Source organism: Panthera onca, chromosome X (genome assembly GCF_046562875.1).
Source record: "Panthera onca isolate mPanOnc1 chromosome X, mPanOnc1 haplotype 2, whole genome shotgun sequence".
Lineage (NCBI taxonomy): Eukaryota > Metazoa > Chordata > Mammalia > Carnivora > Felidae > Panthera > Panthera onca.
Window position 1 is genome coordinate 71,448,857 of NC_138357.1, and position 23,155 is coordinate 71,472,011.

At 39.0% G+C, this 23,155-nt stretch overlaps 1 protein-coding gene across 8 annotated transcripts in view; it reads right to left on the reverse strand.

The window, feature by feature from the left end:
* Positions 1 to 2,242: 2,242 nt before the first annotated feature.
* ITGB1BP2 (integrin subunit beta 1 binding protein 2) overlaps positions 2,243 to 23,155 on the reverse strand; it is a 31,838-nt gene continuing 10,925 nt past the window's right edge. For 4 of the 8 annotated variants that reach the window (XM_081792797.1, XM_081792793.1, XM_081792792.1 and 1 more), the window contains one exon: positions 11,024 to 11,239. In XM_081792797.1, the coding sequence (XP_081648923.1) occupies positions 11,129 to 11,239 (111 nt within the window). In that variant the 3' untranslated portion in view covers positions 11,024 to 11,128. The other 4 variants (XR_014136733.1, XR_014136732.1, XM_081792794.1 and 1 more) reach the window with 3 other exon arrangements.

Sequence of the window (23,155 nt, forward strand, 5' to 3'; positions counted from 1 at the left end):
TTTGCTCTGAAATCTACTTTCTTCCATACTAATATAGCACCCCACCCCCAGCTTTCTTTTGAGCAGTGTTATCATGGCACATCTCTTTTACATACTTTTACTTTTAACCTATTTGTGTCTCTGTATTTAAAGAGCATTCCTTATAGGCAACATATGGTTGGGTCTTGCTTTTTTTTTTTTTTTACCCAGCTTTACCATCTCTACTCTGTAACTGGGGTGTTTAGACCAATCTACATTAAAAGAAAAAATTTTTAAATGCTTATTCATGCTTTGAGAGAGAGAGAGAGAGAGAGAGAGAGAGAGAGAGAGAAAATTATGAGTGGGGGAGGGGCATAGAGAAAGGGATACACAGAATCTGAAGCAGGCTCCAGGCACTGAGCTATCAGCACAGAGCCGGACGCAGGGCTCGAACTCATGAACCATGAGATCATGACCTAGCCAAAGTCAGACGCTTAACCAACTGAGCCACCCAGGCACCCTTAGACCAATCTATATTTAATGTAATTGTTAATATGGTTAAGGGTTTTTTTATGTTAATGTATTTATTTTAAGAGAGGGCGTAGAGGAAGGGCAGAGAGAATCCCAAGCAGGCTCTGTGCTCAGTACAGAGACCAATGCGGGGTTTGATCCCACGACCATGAGATCATGACCTGAGTCAAAATCAAGAGTCAGACACTTAACCCACTGAGCCATCCAAGCACCCCAATATGGCTAAGTTTGAGTCTGTCATCTTGCTTTTGTTTTCCCTTTGTCCCATCTCTTCTTTGTTCTCTTTTTCCTCTTTTTTCTACCTCCTTTTGGATTGATCAATATTATTTTAATTCCATTTTATCTCCTTATTGGTTTATTAGCTTTACATCTTTGTTTTATTATTCTAGTCGTTGCTTGTAGGTTTATTATGTATAACCATAACTTAACAGTCTACTTTCAAGTGTTATTATACCACTTCATGAAGTTATAAGAAACTTATGTTAATGTACTTCAATTTCTGTCTTCTTGGATTTTACATTATTGTTATGCATTTTACTTGTACCCCACAATACACTGTTATTATTTTTGTTTAAACAGTTATTTTTTAATAGACTTTTTTTTTTAAGTAAACTCTACCCCCAGCATGGGACATGAACTCATGACTCTGAGATCAAGAGTCACATGCTCTACAGACTGAGCCAGCCAGGCACCCCAGTAGACTTCACTTCTTACATCAGTTTTAGGTTCACAGCAAAACTGAGCAGAAAGTACAGAGAATTTCCATATACCCCCTGCCTCCAAAAGAGTCATAGCCTACCCCACTATCTCAACATCCCACACCACCAGAGTGGCATATTTGTTACAGTTGATGAACCTACATTAATACATTATTACTACCCAAAGTCCATAATTTAGAGTTCGTTCTTGGTGTTGTATATTCTATGAGTTTTGACAAATGTACGATGACATATATCCACTATTATAACAGCATACAGAATAGTTTTCCTCTTCTAAAAATCCTCTGTGGTCTGCCTATTCATTCCCTTCTTCCCCCAATCCCTGGCAACCACTGATCTCTTTACTGTCACTATAGTTTTGCCTTTTCCAGAATGTCATACAGTTGGAATCACAAAATATGTAGACTTTTCAGATTGGCTCTCTCACTTAGTAATGTGCTTTTGAGGTTCTTCCATGTCTTTTCATGGACTGATGGCTTGTCTGGATTTACCACGGTTTATTTATCTGTTCACCTTCTGAAGGACATCTTGGTTGCTTCCAGGATTCAGCAATTATGAAGAAAGCACTATAAACATCTAAGTACAGGTTTTTGTGTGGTCATAAGTTTCGCTCATTTGGGCAAATTGAGTGTGATCGCTGGCCCAAATGGGCAATTATCTTTTTTTTTAATTTTTTAAATCTTTATTTATTTTTGAGAGAGAGAGAGACAGAGCACGAGCAGGGGAGAGGCAGAGAGAGAGGGAGACACAGATCCAAAGCAGGCTCCAGGCTCCAAGCTGTCAACAGAGCCCGATACAGGGCTCGAACTCATGAACTGCGAGACCATGACCTGAGCCGAAGTTGGACGCTCAACCGACTGAGCTACCCAGGCACCCCGGGAAATTATCTTTTTAAAACATCTTTATTGAAATAAAAATTTACATACAATTAATTCACTCATTTTATTTATTTTTTATTTAAAAAAAAATTTTTTTTTAACGTTTATTTATTTTTGAGACAGAGAGAGACAGAGCATGAACGGGGGAGGGTCACAGAGAGAAGGAGACACAGAATCTGAAACAGGCTCCAGGCTCTGAGCTGTCAGCACAGAGCCCGACGCGGGGCTTGAACCCACGGACCGTGAGATCATGACCTGAGCCAAAGTCGGACGCTTAACCGACTGAGCCACCCAGGCGCCCCTAATTCACTCATTTTAAATGTACAATTAATGATTGTCAGTATATTTACAATATTGTGCTATCATCACAATATGATTTTAGAACATGTTCATCACCCCAACAAGATCCCTCTTGCCCAGTTGCAGTCACTCCCTGTTCCCAGTACTGGGCAACCACTAATCTACTTATTGTCTCTACAAAGGTGTCTTTCCTGACTATTGCCCATAAATGGGATCACACAATATATCATCTTTTTGTATCTGATTTTTTTTCACTTAGCATGTTTTTGAGTTTCACCCACGTTGTAGCACGTATCAGTACTTCATTCCTTTTTATTGCCAACTTACATTTTTAATCAAATTTACAGAGGTATAGTTTATATGCCATAAGCTCATTTTAAGTTTACAGCTTGATAACTTAAAAAAAATTTTTTTAAGTTTTTATTTATTTAAGGGGCACCTGGGTGGCTTAGTCAGTTAAACGTCCAACTTCAGCTCAGGTAATAATCTCATGGTTAGTGAGTTCAAGGCCTGCATTGGGATCTCTGCTGACAGTGCAGACCCTGCTTGGGATTCTCTTTCTCTGCCCCTTCCCTACTCTCACTTGCTTTCTCTCTCTCAAAAAAATAAATAAATAAATAAACTTAAAAAAAAAGTTTTTATTGAGACGCCTGGGTGGCTCAGTTGGTTAAGCATCAGACTGTGGCTCAGGTCATGATCTCACAGTTCGTGGGTTCGAGCCCTGTGTCGGGCTCTGTGCTGACACCTCAGAGCCTGGAGCCTGCTTCAGATTCTGTGTCTGCCTCTCTCTCTGCCCCTCCCCCACTCATGCCATGTCTTTCTCCATCTCTCAAAAATGAATAAACGTTAAAAAAATTTTTTAAAAAAATACCAGCCAGATGTCACAAAAGATGGCAGAGCAGGACGCTCTAAGAATCCATCCATCCTCCTAAACAATTATTGAATTGGCAGGAACTGTCAATTGTAACAACTTGGAACTATGGAGTGTAGTTAAATACTTGCAGAGTCCAGGGGAGAGCTTCATAAAGAGGCTTATCAATTTTGGTAAATTTCTTCAAACATTGGCCTTTTACCCAGTAGTTTTCATCCCCCAGCACTAAGGCAGGTAGGTAAGAGAACAGTTCCTAGTGCAGCCTCCTGAAGCTTGAGTGGGCAATAAAGACATTGTCCTTCAACTATCAGGATCATGTGGTTTGATTGCTGATTGATGTTTTTGATGGCTGAGAGACTGGAACAGAGGCTGACCATTGTTTCAAACCACGTGGACTGAAGCAGATTACAGGGGGTTTAAAGAAACAGTACTTGGGTTTTTTGGTCTTTTGCTTCTTTCCCCACTCTGGGGACAGAGACATTTAAGGAAATCTTTGTCAGGTAACTGGCTGACCACAGAGATAACTGAACAGAAACTTCAGTGACCATGTACAACAAATAATACACACTTTACTATTCAAAATGTCCAGTTCTCAAAAGAATTTACAAAATATACAAATAAATATGAAAGTATGGCCAAGTCACAGGGAAAAGAGGATTTGAAAGAGGAAGCCCAGACAGTGGAATTACTAGTCAAAGATTTTAAATCAATGGTCTTAAATATGTTCAATAAGCTCAAAGAAACCGTGGATAAGAATTAAGTAAAATCAGGTAAACAATGTATGTAAAAAATGAGGGTATCAATAAAAGAGAAATTGCAAAAAAAATCAAACTGAAATTCTGGAACTGAAAAGTACAACAACTGAAATGAAAAAACTCACTAGGGGTCAATAGAAGATGTGAGAAGGCAAAAGAGATCAACAGACTTTAAGATGAGACCACTGGGGTGGAGGATGAGACCACTGGAGGGAGGGGAGATGAGACCATGATTTCTTTGAAATCATTCATTCCAAGGAAAAAGAAAAAAAAGATGATGAAAAATGAACAGAGCCTCAGTTGGTTAAGCATCTGACTCTTGATTTTGGCTCAAGTCATGATCTCATGGTTCATGAGACCAAGCCCCACGTCAAAGCCCCACATTGGGCTCTGCACTGACAGTGCAGAGCCTGCTTGGGATTCTCTCCCTCCCTCTTTGCCCCTCCCTGACACTCACATGTACTCTTCTCTCCCTCTCTCTCTCTTGCCTTCTCTCTCAAATAAATAAAACATTTAAAAAAATGAATAGAGCCTGAGGGACCTGTAAGACATCATCAAATGTACCATGGTACACATACTCCACATAGAAGTCCTGGAAGGAAAAAAGAGAGAGAAAGCAGAAAAATTTTTTAAAAAAATAATAGCCAATAATGTCCCAAATTTGAGTAAATACATGAATATATATGCCCAAGAAGCTCAATGAAATCCACATAGGACAAATTCAAAGTTCTATATCAAGATATATTATTAAGTTGTTGAAACCCGAAGACAGGGGCGCCTGGGTGGCGCAGTCGGTTAAGCGTCCGACTTCAGCCAGGTCACGATCTCGCGGTCCGTGAGTTCGAGCCCCGCGTCAGGCTCTGGGCTGATGGCTCGGAGCCTGGAGCCTGTTTCCGATTCTGTGTCTCCTTCTCTCTCTGCCCCTCCCCGGTTCATGCTCTGTCTCTCTCTGTCCCAAAAATAAATAAAAAAACGTTGAAAAAAAAAAAAAAAAAGAAACCCGAAGACAGAATTTTTATTTTTTTTTTAATTTTTTAACGTTTATTTATTTATTTTTTTTGAGACAGGGAGAGACAGCATGAACGGGGGAGGGTCAGAGAGAGAGGGAGACACAGAATCTGAAACAGGCTCCAGGCTCCGAGCCATCAGCCCAGAGCCTGACACGGGGCTCGAACTCACGGACCGTGAGATCATGACCTGAGCCGAAGTCAGATACTTAACCGACTGAGCCACCAAGGCGCCCCAAAGACAGAATTTTTAAAGCAACAAGGGAGGAGCACCTGGCTGGCTATCCGTTAATCATCCAACTCTTGATATTGGCTCTGGTCAAGATCTTGCGGTAATGAGATCAAGCCCTGCATTGGGCTCCATGCTAAGCATGCTGAGCATGGAGCCTGTTTGGGATTCTCTCTCTCCCTCTCTCTCTGCCCCTCCCCTGCTCACACCCTTTTTCTTAAAATGAGTAAATAAACTTGAAAAAAAAATAAAAAAGAAAGGAAGAAGTAAAATTATCCCTGTTCACAGATGGCATGAGCTTATATGTAGAAAACTCTACACACACACACACACACACACACACAACTGTTACAGCTAATAAACAAATTCAGCAAAGTTGTAGTCTACAAAATCAATACACAAAAATCAGCTGCAATTACATACACTATCAATGAAAACCACAAAGCACTGCTGAACTAAATTAAAGAAGACATAAAAGAATAGAAAGACATCCTGAGTTCATGGATTGAAAGACTTGGTATTGTTATGATAAAAATACTCCCCAATGTGACCTACAAATTCAATATAAATGTAATCTTGGGGCGCCTGGGTGGCTCAGTCGGTTAAGCGTCCGACTTCAGCTCAGGTCACGATCTCGCGGTCCGTGAGTTCGAGCCCCGCGTCGGGCTCTGGGCTGATGGCTCAGAGCCTGGAGCCTGCTTCCGATTCTGTGTCTCCCTCTCTCTCTGCCCCTCCCCCGTTCATGCTCTGTCTCTCTCTGTCTCAAAAATAAAAAAACGTTAAAAAAATAAAATTTAAAAAAAAAAAAAATAAAAAAAAAAAAAATAAATGTAATCCAAATTAAAATCCCAATGTATTTTTTTCTTGAAGAAATAGAAAAATCCATCCTAAAATTCATGTGGAATCTGAAGGGACCCTGAATAACCAAAACCATCTTGAAAAAGAACAAAGTTAGGGGCACCTTGGTGGCTCAGTCGGTTTAAGCATCCAATTCTTGCTTTTGACTCAGGTCATGATCCCATGATCCGTGGGATTGAGCCCCATGTCGAGCTCTGTGCTGACAACGCAGAGCCTGCTTGGGGTTCTCTCTCTCACTCTCTATCTGCACCTTCCCTGCTTGCATGTGCTCTCTCTCTTGAAATAAATAAATAAACTTAAAAAAGAAAAAGAAAAAGAACAAAATTACAGGACTGACGCTTCCAGATTTCAAAACTACAAGCTGCTACAAAGCTACAGTAATCAAAACAGTGTGGTACTGGCATAAGGATAAACATATAGACCAATGGAATACAGAGCCCAGAAAAAAATCCTCAAATATATAGTCTACTGATTTTCAATAAGATGTCAGAAAATTCAGTGAGAGGGTAGCCTGGGTGGCTCAGTCGGTTAAGCTTCCGACTTTGGTTCAGGTCATGATCTCACAGTCCATGAGTTCAAGCCCTGCATTGGGCTCTGTGCTGACAGCTCAGAGCCTGGAACCTGCTTCTGATTCTGTGTCTCCTTCTCTCTCTGCCCCTCCCCCACTTGTCCTCTGTCTGTCTCAAAAATAAACATTAAAAAACAAAAAAGAAGATTCAATGGGAAATTGACAGTCTTTTCAACAAAAGCACAGACAACAAAAGAAAAAATAGATAAATTGGAATTTATATAAAAATTAAAATATTGTGTGTATCAAAAGATATCAAGAAAGTGAAAAGATGGGGTGCCTGGCTGGCTCAGTCAGTAGAGCATGCAACTCTTGATCTCAGGGTTGTGAGTTTAAGCCCCACACTGGGTGTTGAGCTTACTTAAAAAAAAAAAGTGAAGGGGTTACTGGGTGGTTCAGTCAGTTAACCATCCGACTTTGGCTCAGGTCATGATCTCTTGGTTCATAGGTTCAAGCCCAGTGTCAGGCTCTATGCCCCGAGCCTGCTTCAGATTCTGTGTCTCCTTCTCTGTCTGTTCCCCACTCTGCTTGTGCTCTGTCTCTTTCTGTCTCTCAAAAATAATAAACGTTAATAAAAATTAAAAAAATCAAGTTAAAAGACAACATATAGAATGGGAGAAAATATTTGCAAATCATTTATCTGATAAGAGATTAACATCTAGAAAATAGAAAGAACTCCTACAAGTCAAAACAAGAAAACAAACAACCCAGTTCAAGAATGGGCAAATGACTTGAATAGATAGGTCTTCAAAGAAGACATAGCCAAACAGCCAATAATCACATGAAAAGATGCTTAATTCAGTAGTCATTAGGGAAATGAAAAACAAAATCACAGTGAGATAAAACTTCATACTCATTAGGATGGCTATGACTTAGAAAATGGAAAATAACAAGTGTTGGTGAGAATGTGAAGCAATTGGAACCCTAGTCAATTAATTTATGTCAAAGGAGGCAAGAATACACAATGGTGAAAAGACAGTTTCTTCAGTAAATGGTGCTCAGAAAATTGGGCAGCCATAGCCAAAGAATGAAACTGGACCACCATCTTACACATTACACAAAAATTAATTCAAAATGGATTAAAGATTTGAAGGTAAGACCTGAAACCATAAAACTCCTAGAGAAAACACAGCTAATAACCTCCCTGATACCAGTACTGGTATTGATTTTTTGAATCGGACACCCAAAACCAGGGCAACAAAAACAAAAATCAAAAAGTGGGACTACATCAAACTAAAAAGCTTTCACACAGCAAAGGAAATCATTACCAAAAAGAAAAGGCAATCTACTGAATAGGAGAAAATAACTGCAAATCATATATCTGATAAGGGGCTAATATTCAAAATATACAAAGAATTCATACAACTCAGTAGCAAAAAAAGAAAAAAAAGAATCTGATTTAAAAATGGGCAGGGGTGCCTGGATGGCTCAGTTGGGTAAGCAATCGACTTCAGCTTGGGTCATGATCTCACAGTTCATGGGTTCAAGCCCTGCATCAGGTTCTGTGCTGACAGCTCTGAGCCTGGAGCCTGTTTGGATTCTGTGTCTCTGCCCCTCCCCTGCTCACACTCTGTCTCTGTCTCTCAAAAATGAATAAACATTAAAAAAAAATTTAATGGGCAGAAAATCTGAATTAGACATTTTTCCAAAGAAGACATATAGATGGCCAAAATGTACATGAAAAGTTGCTCAATATCATTAATCATCAGGGAAATGTAAATCAAAACCACAATATCACCTCACACTTGTTAAGATGGCTGCTATCAAAAAGACAAGAAATAAAAAGTGTTGTGAGGATGTGGAGAAAAAGGAACCCTTGTACACTGTTTGTGGGAATGTTAATTAGTGCAACCATTACGGAAAACAGTCAGGAGTTTCCTTAAAAAGTTAAAAATAGAACTACCATATGATCCAGCAATTCCTTTTCTGGGTATTTAATTTTCTTTTTATTTTTGTAAGTAAACTCTACTCCCAACGTGGTGCTTGAACTCATGACCTCGAGTTCAAGAGTCACATGAGTTTTACCAAGTAAGCCAGCCAGGCACCCCTCTTCTGGGCATTTATCCAAAAGAAATGAAAACACTACTCAAAAAGATATATGCACCCACTTGTTAATCGCAGCATTATTTTCAATAGCCAAGGTATAGAAACAATCTAAGTGTCTTCCAATGGATGAAAGGATACAAAATTGTGGTACACACACACACACACACACACACACACTCACTCACTCTCTCTCTCTCTCTCTCTCTCTCTGAATGGAATATTATTCAGCCACAAAAAAGAATGAAATCTTGCCATTTGTGACAACAAATGTGACAACAAAATAGATGGATCTCAAGGGCATTATGCTAAGTGAAATAAATCAGATAAAGAAAGACAAATACTCTATGATCTCTCTTATATGTGGACTCTAAAAAAAACCAAAAAACAAAACCAACCTCATAGTTGCAGAATCCAGAATGGTAGTTGCAAGAGGCACGGTGTGGGGGGGTGGGAGAAATGGGTGAACTGTTTGTGTGTGTGTGTGTATGTGTGTTTAAACAAATTGGATAAAAATTTTAAAAAATAACTGGAAACATCATGTATTGCTGATGGAAATGTAAAATGTTTATAGCCACTGTGGAAATTGGTTTGGTGATTTCTCAGAAAGTTAAAAAAAAAAGTTACACATAGGATTACCATATGATCCAACACTCCTACATATATACCCAAAGAAATTGAAAGCAGAGACTCAAACAAATACTGGTTCATCAATGTTCACTGCATACTTGTACAGCAACATTCGCAAATAGGCAAAAGGTAGAGATGATCCAAGTGTCCGTTAACAGATGAATGCATAAATAAAATATTGTATATGCATGCAATAAAATATTATTCAGCTATAAACAGGAATACAATTCTGATACATGTTATAATAAATAAAAACCTTGAAAACATGATGCTAAGGCACAATAGTTCAGGCACAAAAGCTCAAATAAGCCAGGCACAAAAGTTCAAATATTGTACTATTCCACTCATATAAGGTACTTGGAATAGGCAAATTCATAGAGACAGTAAGTAGAATAGAGGTTACCAGGGGCTGTTGGGAATGGACAATGAAGAATTATTGTTTAATGGGTAGAGTTTCTCTTAGGGATGATGAGCAAGTTCTGGAAATAAATAGTGGTGATGGGTTATAAAACATTGTGAATGTACTTAATGCCACTGAATTGTACACTTTAAAATGGTAATTTCACGTTATATATATATTTTGCCATTAAAAAATAAGAAAGTAGGGGCACCTAGGTGGCTCAGTCGGTTAAGAGCCTGACTGGCTCAGGTCATGATCTCACAATTCATGAGTTCGAGCTAGACATTGGGCTCTCTGCTATCAGCATGAAGTCTGCTTTGCATCCTCTGCGCTTCCCCTCTCTGCTCTTCCCCTGCTCATGCTCTCTCTCTCTCAAAATAAATAAATAAACTTAAAAAAAGAAAATATATTTTAACCCATTTGACAAAGGCCTGATTTTATTAGTATACAAAAAGCTTTCCAAAGCAATAAGAAAAAGCAAAATGGAAAACTAGGCAAAGGACATGAGCAGCATACACACACACATTCACACACACACAAAGGAAAGACATGTGACTCTGAAGCATATTAGAAAGAAACTTAACCTTACTCCTGATAAAAAGATTGTGTTACAAATACAAGGAGATAACACTCTTTTCCTATAAAAATGGGGATACCAGAAAGTTTGAGAATACATTGTTTTGGCAAGGGTGTAAAGACACAGACACTCTTGTATTTTGTTGTTGGAATTGTAAATTGGTGTAACTTTTGTAAGCCAACTTATCAAAAACTTTTAAAAGTACATTTGACTTTTTAAAATGTTTATTTTTTTATTATTTATTTTTTAATGTTTATTATTTATTTATAGAGAACGAGCCAGGCAGGGAGCAGAGAAAGGGAGACAGAGGATCTGAAGCAAGCTCCATGCTGATAGGAGAGAGCTCAATGTGGGGCTCAAACTCACAAAATGTGAGATCATGACCTAAGCCAAAGTCCAACAATTAATGGACTGAGCCACCCGGGTGCACCAACATTTGACTTTTTAAAAACATGTTTATTTATTTACTTATTTATTTATTTATTTATTTATTTATTTTGAGAGAGAGAGAGAGAGAGAGAGCAGGAGAGGGGCAGAGAGAATCCCAAGCAGGCTCTGCCCTATCAGCACGGAGTCCAATGCAGGTCTTGAACCCATGACCCTAGCCGAAACCAAGATTCTGACGCTTAACCAACTGAGCCACCCAGGCGCCCCACATATGACTTTTTTATAGGTAACAGAAAACCCAACTACAATAGGTTCAAACAATAAAGCAGATTTATTGGTTCATACAAATACAAATTCTAGGGGATCAGAGACTTTGCAGTTGATTTAATTCCATGGATCAACAATATCACCAAGGACCTAATTTCTGTCAGATCTGTCTTCCAAAGTGTGAGCTTCATCATAAATTTCACTTCCTTCTTGGTAGCAAAAGGAATGCAGCGTTTGCAGCTTCCCATCAGCCACACCACACTGTCCAAAAGAAGAGACAAAGCTGGCTTCTGTTCTCTCTCTCAGAAGATCAAAGAACAAAACCAAAACCAAAAACCTTCCACCAAATACTTCAACAAACATCCTCTAATATTTCATTAACTTGAATTGGGTCAGTGGCCCATTCCAGAACAATCCCCTTGACAGGACAAGGGTATGCATTCATTGGCTATAGCCTGGTTGCCTGAACCAATCACTGAGGCATGGGGGATGGGCTTACCCTGATTGGGTTACAAGAGTGGTACACCCCAGCCAGAAGCTGGGGGTGAGTTCAATACCACCCCTTCAAACTTTACCACTGCTAAACAATGGGGAAGATACAGAATGGATGTTGGGCAGGGAATCACATCAACCACTAACTACTTTGATCCAGCAACCATACTTCTAGGAATTTATCCTATAAATGTACTGGCACATGTGTACCAATAAGTATGTTCAAGGAGATTATAATAACAGGATATATTGGAAATAACAAAAACGCCTGGGACTGGTCAGATCAATGATGAGGTAGCCATCAAAAAGAAAAGACAGCTATAAATGTTTTAATGACACAATCTCAAAGATATGTTAAGTGAAAAAAACAGAGTGAATAGCCTGCTGCCATTTGTGAAAAAAAGGGAGAAGAGATGCATATATATATATATATGCATATATATACATATACATTTTTTAAGGGGAAAGAGGAAAGTAAACTTCCATTTTCATCAATAAACCAGGCCAGATAGACAGAGATATCCAAACACATGTGCACGTGTGTGCGCGCGTATACACACACACACACACACACACACACACACATTTATACTTGCATATGCATGATTTGCATAGAATATATCTGGAAGATTCATGAGAAACTGACAATAGCAGTAATCTCTGGAAAGGGAACCAGGGGAACTAGGGACTAGAGGTAGGGGTAATGTGTAACTTTCATTGGGGCACCTGGGTAGCTCAGTGGGTTAAGAGACCGACTCTTGATTTCCACTCAGGTCATGATCTTATGGTTTGTGAGATCAAGTCCTGTGCTGGGACCCGTGCTGTGAGCACAGAGCCTGCTTGGGATTCTCTCTCTCCCCCTTCTCTGCCCAACCCCCACTTGCATGCATGGTCTACCAAAGATAAATGTTAAAATACATATATATATATAACTTTCATTGTATATCCTTTAATTTTTTTATTTCTTTTTTTTAATGTTAATTTTTGAGGGGGGAGGGGCAGAAAGCGAGGGAGACACAGAATCAGAAGTAGGCTCCAGGCTCTGAGCTGTCAGCACAAAGCCCAACGCAGGGCTTGAATTCACAAACTGTGAGATCATGACCTGAGCCAAAGTCAGATGCTTAACTGACTGAGACACCCAGGTGCCCCTGTATATCCTTTTATATTGCTTGAATTTTCTTATCATGTGCATGTATTTTCACTTAAAAACATGTATTAATTACAGGTTTCTATGTGTTACTTGTCATGTTGGCAAAGGTAAAAGTATTTGGTAATAGTTGGCAAAGATAGGATGCCTAGGTGGTTCAGTCGGTTGAGCATCTGACTTTGGCTCAGGTCTCACAGTTGATGGGTTCAAGCCTCGCATCAGGCTCTGAGCTAACAGCTCAGAGTCTGGAGCCTGCTTCCGATTCTGTGTCTCCCTCTCTCTCTGCTCCTCCCCTGCTAACACTCTGTCTCTCTCTCTTTCTCAAAAATAAATAAAGATTTAAAAAAATTTAAAAAAAGAAGGCACAATTCTACACAGCAATGAAAAAGAACTACTGATATATTCAACATAGATGAAACTCACAGAAAATGAATAAAAGATGTCAGAGGCAAAAAGAGTACATACCATTTATATGAAATCCAAGTACAGGCAAAACTAATCTATGACCATAGAAGTCAGAACTATTCTTGGGAGTGGGTAATAACAAATAGGGAGCACAAGGAGCCAGCCTTCTGTGGTGCTGTAAATGTTCTGTATTTAGACTTGGGGGGAGATTACATAGATGTATACACATATAGAAAGATCTACTTAAGATTCATGCATTTTACTAGACAAGTTATACCTTATTACATGATAAAAAGGAATGAGGTAGATTATATAGTGATATGGAACAAATTTCAGGATATATTTTTAAGGGTGTGTGATTATATATATATATATCATATCCATTCCATATACACATATATGGTGCACTGACAGTAAACAATGAATAAACACAACTCTGCTGGGTAAGTGCTAGAAAAAACTTTTGTTCTAAAGTCCTCTGATTCCTGGTAGCCTACAGCTTACATTTAAAAGGCCTCATGCTGGTACAGCAGCGTGGCTCAGTTGGTTAAGCAGCTGACTCTTGATTTTGGCTCAGGTCATGATCTCTTGGTTCTTGGGATCGAGCCCCGAGTCCAGCTCTATGCTGACAGTGTGGAGCCTGCTTGGGATTCATTCTCGCTCTCTCTCTCTCTCTCCCTCTCTCTGTCTGTCTCTGCCCCTCTCCTCTCACATGCTCTCTCTCTCTCTCTTAATAAAGATGAAAAATAAATAAATAAAAAATAAAAGGCCCCATGCTTACAAGTGTCCAATTGGAGTTCAGGTGAAGAACAGAGAAAACAGCGGAACGGCAGTATTTGAATAAAAAAATAGCTGAGAATTGATGAATCAATACAAGATTCACGAGTTCCAAACAGGAAAAACAAAAAAACAAAGAAAAAAAATCCCCACTCAAACACATTGTAGTGAAACTTCAGAACATCAAAGAGAATATTTTAAAAGAAGCAAGAGGCTTGGTGTCTACCTATAAAAGTATACAACACTATACCTATGACATATTATTGTCCCCCAAAAGAGGAAAAAGTAAAACCTGAATCTAAATCTAATCAAGGCTTAGATCTAATCAATATTCAGGAAATAAAAAGAACAGGGAATAACACCACAGGGATGCAATCACTAAAATCCATTCTATGGGAAGCACTACAGGACGAACAACCCAGTTTCTTCCACAAATAAATTCCATGGGGGTAAAAAAGGAGGGAAAGAAAGAAGGGGCATCTATAGATTAAGAGATTTAAGAAACAGGGGTACCTAGGTGGCTCAGGTGGTTGAGTGTCCAACTCTTTTTGTTTTAATTTTTTTAAATGTCTATTTATTTTTGATAGAGATGTTTATTTTATTTTGAGAGAGAGAGTGTGAGCAGGGGAGGGACAGAGAGAGAGGGAGACACAGAATCTGAAGTAGGCTCCGGTCTCGGGGCTGTCAGCACAGAGCCCGACACAGGGCTCGAACCCACAAACCGTGAGATCATGACCTGAGCTGAAGTCAGACGCTTAACTGACTGAGCCACACAGGCGCCCTGAGTGTCCAACTCTTGATTTCAGCACAGGTCATGATCCCAGGGTTGTGGGATAGAGCCCTGCATTGGACTCCATGCTCAGCATGGAGCCTGCTTAAGATTTTCTCCCTCTCCCTTTGTCCCTCTCCCCAACTTGCTCTCTCAAATTAAAAAAAAAAGAAGAGCACCTGGGTAGCTCAGTAGGTTAAGCATCCCACTTCAGCTCAGGTCATGATCTTGCAGCCCATGAGTTCAAGCCCCATATCAGGCTCTGCTGACAGCTTGGAGCCTGGAGACTGCTTTGGATTCTGTCTCCCTCTCTCTCTGCCCCTCCCATCTTTCTCTCTCTCAAAAAATAAACAAACATTAAAAAATTTTAAAAAATAGAGATTTAAGAAACATATCAACCGTGGCACCTGGGTGGCTTGGTCAGTTAGGCCTCCGACTTCGGCTCAGGTCATGATCTCGTGGTTTGTGAGTTCAAGCTCCATATTGGGTTCACTGCTGTCAACACAGAGCCCGCTTAGGATCCTCTGTCTCCCTCTCTCTCTCTGTCCCACTCGCACTCTGTCTCCCTCAAAAATAAATAAAATATGGGCTCCTGGGTGGCTCAGTTGTCCAAGCGTCTGATTTTGGCTCAGGTCATGATATCGTAGTTCATGGGTTCAAACTCTGTGTGGGCTCTGTGCTGACACCTTAGGGCCTGAAGCCTGCTTCAGATTCTGTGTCTCCCTCTCTCTCTGCCAAAAAGAAATAAAACACTAAAAAATAAATAAATACAAAGGTGACTAGGTGGCCCAGTCAGTTAAGCCTCTGACTTCGGCTCAGGTCACGATCTCATGATTCATGGGTTTGAGTCCCATGTCGGGCTCTGTGCTGACAGCTTGGAGCCTGGGACCTGCTTGGATTCTGTGTCTCCCTCTCTCTGCTCCTCCCCAACTCATGCTATGTCTCTGTCCCTCAAAAATACATAAACGTTAAAAAAAATTTAAAAGAAAAGAAACATATCAACCAATTGCAGTGTATAGTCCTCATTTGGATCCTGACAATCCTTGACAACAAACTAAACATATAAACGTTCATGAGACAACCAGAAAAATGTGAATAGTGACTGCACATGTGAGGATATTAAAAGAATTGTTAATTTTCATTATCAACAATAGCCAAACAATGGAAAGAGCTCAAATTTCCATAGACTGATGAATGGACAAAGAAGATGTGGTATATATACACAATGGAGTATTACTCAGGCATCAAAAAGAATGAAAGCTTGCCATTTGCAACAATGTGGATGGAACTAGAGTATATTGCGCTAAGCAAAATTAAGTCAGTCAGAGAAAGACAAATACTGTATGATTTCACTCATATGTGGAATTTAAGAAACAAAAGAGATGAACATATGGGGGGGAGAAAAAAGAGAGAGGGAAACAAACCATAAGAGACTCTTAAAGATAGAGAAAAAACTGAGGGTTGATAGAGGGAGGTGGGTAAGGGATGGCCTAGATGGGTGATGGGTATTGAGGAGGGCACTTGTTATGATGAGCACTGTGTGTTGTATGTAAGTGATGAATCACTGAATTCTACTCCTGAAGCTAATATTGCACTGTGTGTTAACTATCTGGAATTTAAATAAAAATTTGAAAAGACAAAAACAAGAATTGTTAATTTTTTAGAGGTGGTGGTTTTATTGTAACGTTTAAGAAAAGTCCTTATATTTTAGAGATACATACCAAAATATTTATGGATAAAATGAAATAATATGATGTATGATATTTGTTTCAGAATAATCTTGGTGGTGCAGATAGGAGAGCAAGGGTTAGGGGAATATAGATGAAACAAGACTGGCCATGAATCTGGGTGACAGGTACATGGGGATTTACTATACTATTCTCTTTTACTCTTGTATGTTTGAAATATTCCATAATTAAAGTAGGAAAAAACAGAGCTAGAAAGATAGATTACCTACAACAAAACAACTGACAGCTGATTTACCAACAAAAAAGAAATCAGTGTTTAGAAAGTGTTTATAGTATGACACTCTTTGTGTAAAAAAATAACATCAACTTATATATTTTTTTGCATATATTCTTGTATTTGCATTGATTTATCTCTGGTAGTTCACATAAAAATTGTTAATAGGAATTACTTCTCAGTAAGGGAACTGGGAAATTGGGGAACAGAGATGGCAACTCTTCACATACCCTTTTGTACTATTTGAATTTTTTCACTTGTGTTTGTAATACCTTAAAAATATTTTCTCAGTAGGCTAGGAACAGGAGAATTTATAACTTGATACAGAGTATAGGTGACAACTAAAATCATCATACTCAATGATGAGATATAAGGGGCATTCACCTTTAAGTCAGAACATATCAAGAATATTTTTTAATGTTTATTTATATATTTATAGAGAGAGTGTATGCGTGCACATGCAAGCAGGGGATGGGCAGAGAGGGAGAGAGAGAATCTTAAGCAGGTTCCACGCTGTCAGGGCAGAGCCTGACACAGGGTTCCATCTTGTGACTGTGAGATCATGACCTGAGCTGAAATCAAGAATCAGATGCTTGGGGCGCCTGGGTGGCTCAGTCGGTTGAGCGTCCGACTTCTGCTCGGGTCATGATCTCATGGTTTGTGAGTTTGGGCCCCATGTCGGGCTCTGTGCTGACAGCTCGGAGCCTGCAGCCTGCTTCGAATTCTGTGTCTCCCTCTCTCTCTCTCTGCCCCTCCCCTGCTCATACTCTGCCTCTCTCTGTCTCTCAAAAATAAATAAATGTTAAAAAAAAATTAAAAAAAAAAAAAGAATCAGATGCTTAATTGACTGAGCCACTCAGGTGCTTCCAAATCAGAACTATTCACTTGTTTTTACAAATACCATGCAACACTGCTCTGCAGGTTCTAGTGAAAACATTAAGACAAAAGAAGGTAAAAGTTATACATATTGTAAAGAAAGAGTCATAAAATGTCCTTGCTTACATAGGATATATAATCTAAGAAAATCAACTGAGAATTAAAATTAAACAAGAAAAGAGTTTATTTTAAATCAATAACTTCTCTATATAAAACCGCTGTCTATAAAAATATCCAATGAGAAAATATAATGGGAAAGAAGATTCCATTCATAGTAGTGGGAAAAAATGACGGAAATAAATCCAACAAGAAGTGTATAAAAGGGAGTGCCTGGCTGGCTCAGTTAGTAGAGCATGTGACTTCTAAAAAAAATTCTTTTTACGGGGCACCTGGGTGGCTCAGTCGGTTGAGCACCTGACTTCGGCTTAGGTCATGATCTCGCGGCTCATGAGGTTCAAGCCCCACATCGGGCTCTGTGCTACGGCTTGGAGCCTGCTTCAGATTCTGTGTCTCCCTCTCTCTCTGCCCCTACCCTGCTCGTGCTCTGTCTCTGTCTCTCAAAATAATTAAAAACATTAAATAAATTTAAAAAATTTTAACGTTTATTTGTTTTTGAGACAGAGAGAGACAGAGCACAAGCAGGGGAAGGACAGAAAGGGAGACACAGAATCCAAGGCAGGCTCCAGGCACTGAGCTGTCACCACAGAGCCCGACCCGGGGCTCGGGCCCATAGACTGCAAGATCATGACCTGAGCCGAAGTCGGATGCTTAACCGACTGAGCCACCCAGGCACCCCGAGCATGTGACTCTTGATCTCGGGGTTATAAGTTCAAACCCCATGTTGGATGCAGAGATTACTTAAAAATAAAATCATAAAACAAAGAAATGTACAAAACATTTACATAAGTAAAACTACAAAATATTGCTGAAGGCTATATGTATGAAGATATGAAAAACAGACGTACAATATTCCTGAAAGACGTTTCAGAAGTGAAAAAAATTTCAAATAACTATCACTTTCTATAACAATCTCATTGGGGTTTGGGGGGATAGGGTGGGAATACCAGACAAGTTGGTTCTGAAGTTTATCTGGAAGAATAAAGTAAAAAACTTGTTAAAGATGGAAATAAGGGGGGGGGGGGAAGAAATAAGGGAAGGCTTGCCTACCAAATATCAAATTACTGTATAAGGTTGTGATATGCTTCAAGAATAGACAAACAGATAAGTGGAACTGAATAGAGAGGCAGTTACGTGTGGGAATTTATTTATTTATTTATTTTTATTTTTTAAAGTAATCTCTACATCCAACGTGGGGCTCAAACTTAAAACCATGAGAGCAGGTCTCACGCTCCACTGACTGAACCAGCCAGGCACCCCTTATCTGGGAATTTAGTGTATGACAAAAATTGCATTTCAGAACCCTTCTGAGACACCACTAAAAGTGGTACATAAAATATGTACAACCCAAAAGGACAAAAAGTTTCAGGTATTCTCTAGAGGCAGGAAAGCCATTTGAGAAATGGTACGTGAAACAGTAGCTAGGAAGAAATTCTGGTCTAGTGCAAAAAAGGATACAGATGAGAAGGGGCCATTTTGCCAGTAAAACTATGGAAAGGCTCCAGAATCTGAGACAACAAGGTATAGCAGAGGGTGATCATGACATACAGGACTGAGAACTAAGTGTAATTAAAAGCCTGTACATGAATATTCAGTAAGACAAAAATGTTCACCCTTTCTTATAATCAGAGGAAATGCAAAATAAAAATGAGATACCATCATTTGCACATCTGGTCGGTAAAAATGTTTTAATTGACAACAAAGTGTTGATAAAGGTACTGGGGAAACTGGTACCTCATATACTGTTGGATGGCCATGTAAATTGGAACAGTCTTTGTGGAGGGATATTTGAGCAGTATCTATTTACATACATACATACATACGTACATTTTCAGTAATCTCTATACCATTGTGGGGCTCGAACTCACAACCCTGAGATCAAGAGTAAAATGCTCTTCTGACCAAGCCAGCCAAGCATCCCTCTCTCTATTAACATTTTAGATGTATATGCCTTCTTTCCAGCAATCCCACTTCTAGGAATCTATCTTCAAGAAATATTAGCACAAATAATCAAAGATACATGTAAAATGATTTTCATTGCTGCATAATTTGTAATAACAAAAAATTGGAAACAACCTAAGTGTCCATCAGTAGTGGAACAGATAGATAAATTATGGCATATATGTAGAATCAAGTACTTTGCAACACAAAAAAGAATGTCAGCGATGTATACATATTGATGTGAAAATATCTTCAAGGACTATAAAGTGGTATGTTTAATGATTAAGCAAGCTACAGAAAAATATTATAGAATGATTCCAAATTGACCAAAAAGAAAAAAACAAGTTTCTCCATATGTATATAGATAGCTACTCATACTTTTACTATGTTCCTACATGTTATATGCCAATATGCTTGCAAATGCATTGAAAATATTTGAAAGGATATACACCAAACTGACACTGACTTCCTCTGAAGAATAAATTTAAGGGTTCAAATATTTTATTCTCCATTTTATTCACTTTTGCTTTTTTTTAACGATGAAGGAAGCTCATTACCAGAAAGTTGAATATTTAATTGTCACATTGAAGATGGTACTCAAATCTATTTTCAATGCTTTTTTCATGAATTCCAATTTTGCATTTACAATTAACTTTCTGCTAGCAATTCCACTCATGTTTTGCCATCATTTCAAATTCATATCTAAAATAAAGTTCATTATCAGGGCGTGTGGGTGGCTCAGTCAGTTAAGCAACCAAATTCAGCTCAGGTCATGATCTCACGGTTCATGAGTTCAGGTTCATGAGTTCGGACCCCGCACCAGGTTCTGTGCTGACAGCTCAGAGCCTGGAGCCTGCTTCGTTTTCTGTGTCTCCCTCTCTCTCTGCACCTCCCTCTCTCTCTCTAAAATGAATAAAGAATAAAAAAATAAAATAAAATTCATTATCAGACTATTTAACTATTAGTTCTAGTTCCTGCCTCTATTTTTGTTAAAAGCACTAGCTTCTACCTATTAATATTGAAGTATGCATCTTATTCCATTCCATCCCTTATCAGAAAAAAAAAATCACTAAGTCCAAGGTTTATTTCTTCATTTTTAAGAATATCTCACATGTCTTTTTCCTGTCTATTCTTTACCATTCTAATTCAGACCCTTCATTCAACAAATATTTATTGAGCATGTATTATATATGTGCTAGGCAGTTTTACGTTCTGGGAATAGTGAATAAATACAGAATTATATTCTGGTGAAAGAGAGAAATAATGTACAAATAAAAAGCCAATTATTCATTAACAGTGTTAACCTTTTTATAATGCTTATCCTATACCAGGCACTATACTAAGCTCTTTCGACATGTTAACTCATTTAATACTACTAATGACCTTATGATATAGGCAGTTATTAATCCCATTTTATAGTTGGGGAAACTGAGGCACATAGCTCTTAAGTAGTCTAAGGTCATATAGCCAGTAAGTGGAGGAGTCAAGATTTGAACCCAGGAAGCCTGACCTTGGGTTCATCTTTCTGGTATGACTATAGGATAGACACGATGTCTGGCGTCTCTTTATGACCTTAGAAGCTATTGATCCTTACTATTTATATCTATTTATCAAGGATTGCCAAAGTAATGTTCTGATTTTATTATTTCTTTTTATTCATTGGAATAGTTTTGTAAAAAGATACATCCCCCCATCTGCTATTTTGTTCAGATTGGAAAGGCAGGATAAATGTTTGATTCTCTCTTTTTATTGATGAATTCTCTTTTTAAAAAAATGTTTTAAGTTTATTTGTTTATTTGAGAGACAGACAGACAGAAAATCCCAAGCAGGCTCCACGCTGTCAGCACTGAGCCCGATGCAGGGCTCAAACTCAAAACCGTGAGATTATGACCTGAGCCGAGATCAAGAGTCGGATGCTTAACCAACTGAGCCACCCAGGTGCCCCTATTGATGAATTTTCAAGATAATGAATTGGTTACCTATCATGAACTGAGACATGAATGACAGGAAGGAGCCAGTTATTCAAACACCTGGAAGGAGACTATTCCAGGCAGGAGAATCAGATATTACAGAGGCACTGAAGAAGGAGTGAGCTATTTAAGTTCAAGTAACATTACTTTCACTCCTACCTGTGGAACTATTTTGTTACAGACTGAATATGTCCCCCTAAAATTCATATGTTGAAATCTTATCCCCCAGTATGATGGTATTAGGAGATAGGGCCTTTGGAAGGTAATTAGGATTAGATGAGGTCATGAATAAGGTAAGATTAGTACCCTTATAAGAGTCATGGGAGAGCTTGCTTCCTCTTTCTGCTCTCCACCTGGTAAAGGGCCCTCATCAGAATTCAACTGTTTTGGCACCCTGATCTCAGATTTCCAGCCTCCACAATTGTGAGAAATGAATTTCCGTTGTTTATAAACTACCTGGTCTATAATACTTTGTTACAGCAGCCTGAACTAAGACATATCTCTTAAATCTATGACTCTCTCCTCCATTCTTATGACCACACCCACTTAAGTCTGGGGTCTTATCTTTCTCCCCTGGACCACTGCCAATTATCTTCAATTAGTTTCACTGTCTCCAAATATCTCTTCTACCCTACTCAATTAACTCCTTACTCATCAAAAGTTTTCAATTCAGTGTATCATTATTTTCAGTGATAATGCATCTATAATTTTATAACAGATTTCACTGGCAGATAGGATTCATTTAGTGGAGGGAGGTGTTTGCTGGAAAGTACTACTTGGACACCAAAGAACACAGGCTTTGTAGTCAAGACCTAGATTTGAGTCCCAGGCTCTGACTCTTGATAGCTGTGTGACTTAGGGAAATTTATGTAACCTCCCTGAACCTCAATTTCTTCATGTATTATGAAAATGATAATTACCATGCTTTTAGGGGCACCATGCTTTTAGGTGGTTCAGTTGGTTAGCATGTGAGTCTTGATTTTGGCTCAGGTCATGATCCCTGGGTTGTGGGATGGAGCCATACATCAGTCTCCATGCTAAGCTTGAAGCCTACTTAAGATTCTCTCTCCCTCTCCCTCTGCCCTTCACCCCCACTCTGTCTCTCTCTAAAATAATAATAATAAGGGGCGCCTGGGTGGCTCAGTCGGTTAAGCATCCGACTTTGGCTCGGGTCATGATCTTGCGGTTCGGGAGTTCAAGCCCTGCGTCAGGCTCTGTGCTGACAGCTTGGAGCCTGGAGCCTGCTTTGGATTCTGTGTCTCCCTCTCTCTCTGCTCCTCCCCTGTTCGTGCTCTGTCTCTCTCTCACTCAAAAATGAATAAACACTTAAAAATAATGATGATGCTTTTAATACACTGTTGTGAGAATTAAATAATATATATTATCATTTGAGATACATGTGTATAATATACAGAGACAAAAAAGATAAAAGAATAGACAGATTATTATTACAGTGCTTAGATCACAGTAAAGGCTCAATAAAGAGTAGTTTCTTTAATTTTTTGTTACTCCTCCCACCATGTCTCTTGCAGAAGCTCCAATTTCAGTGATGAATTCCACCTGCTTAAAAACCCAGTCATTTGCGAAGAGCTGTTCTAGAACCATTTGAGAATATCCAAAACTTAAGGACCCCACTGGGGTCCTAGAAGAGGAGCTTGATACCATGCCCCTCTAGCTTAAAAGAGTCCCTTTGACAAGCCTATCTAGGAACCAGTGAGGCC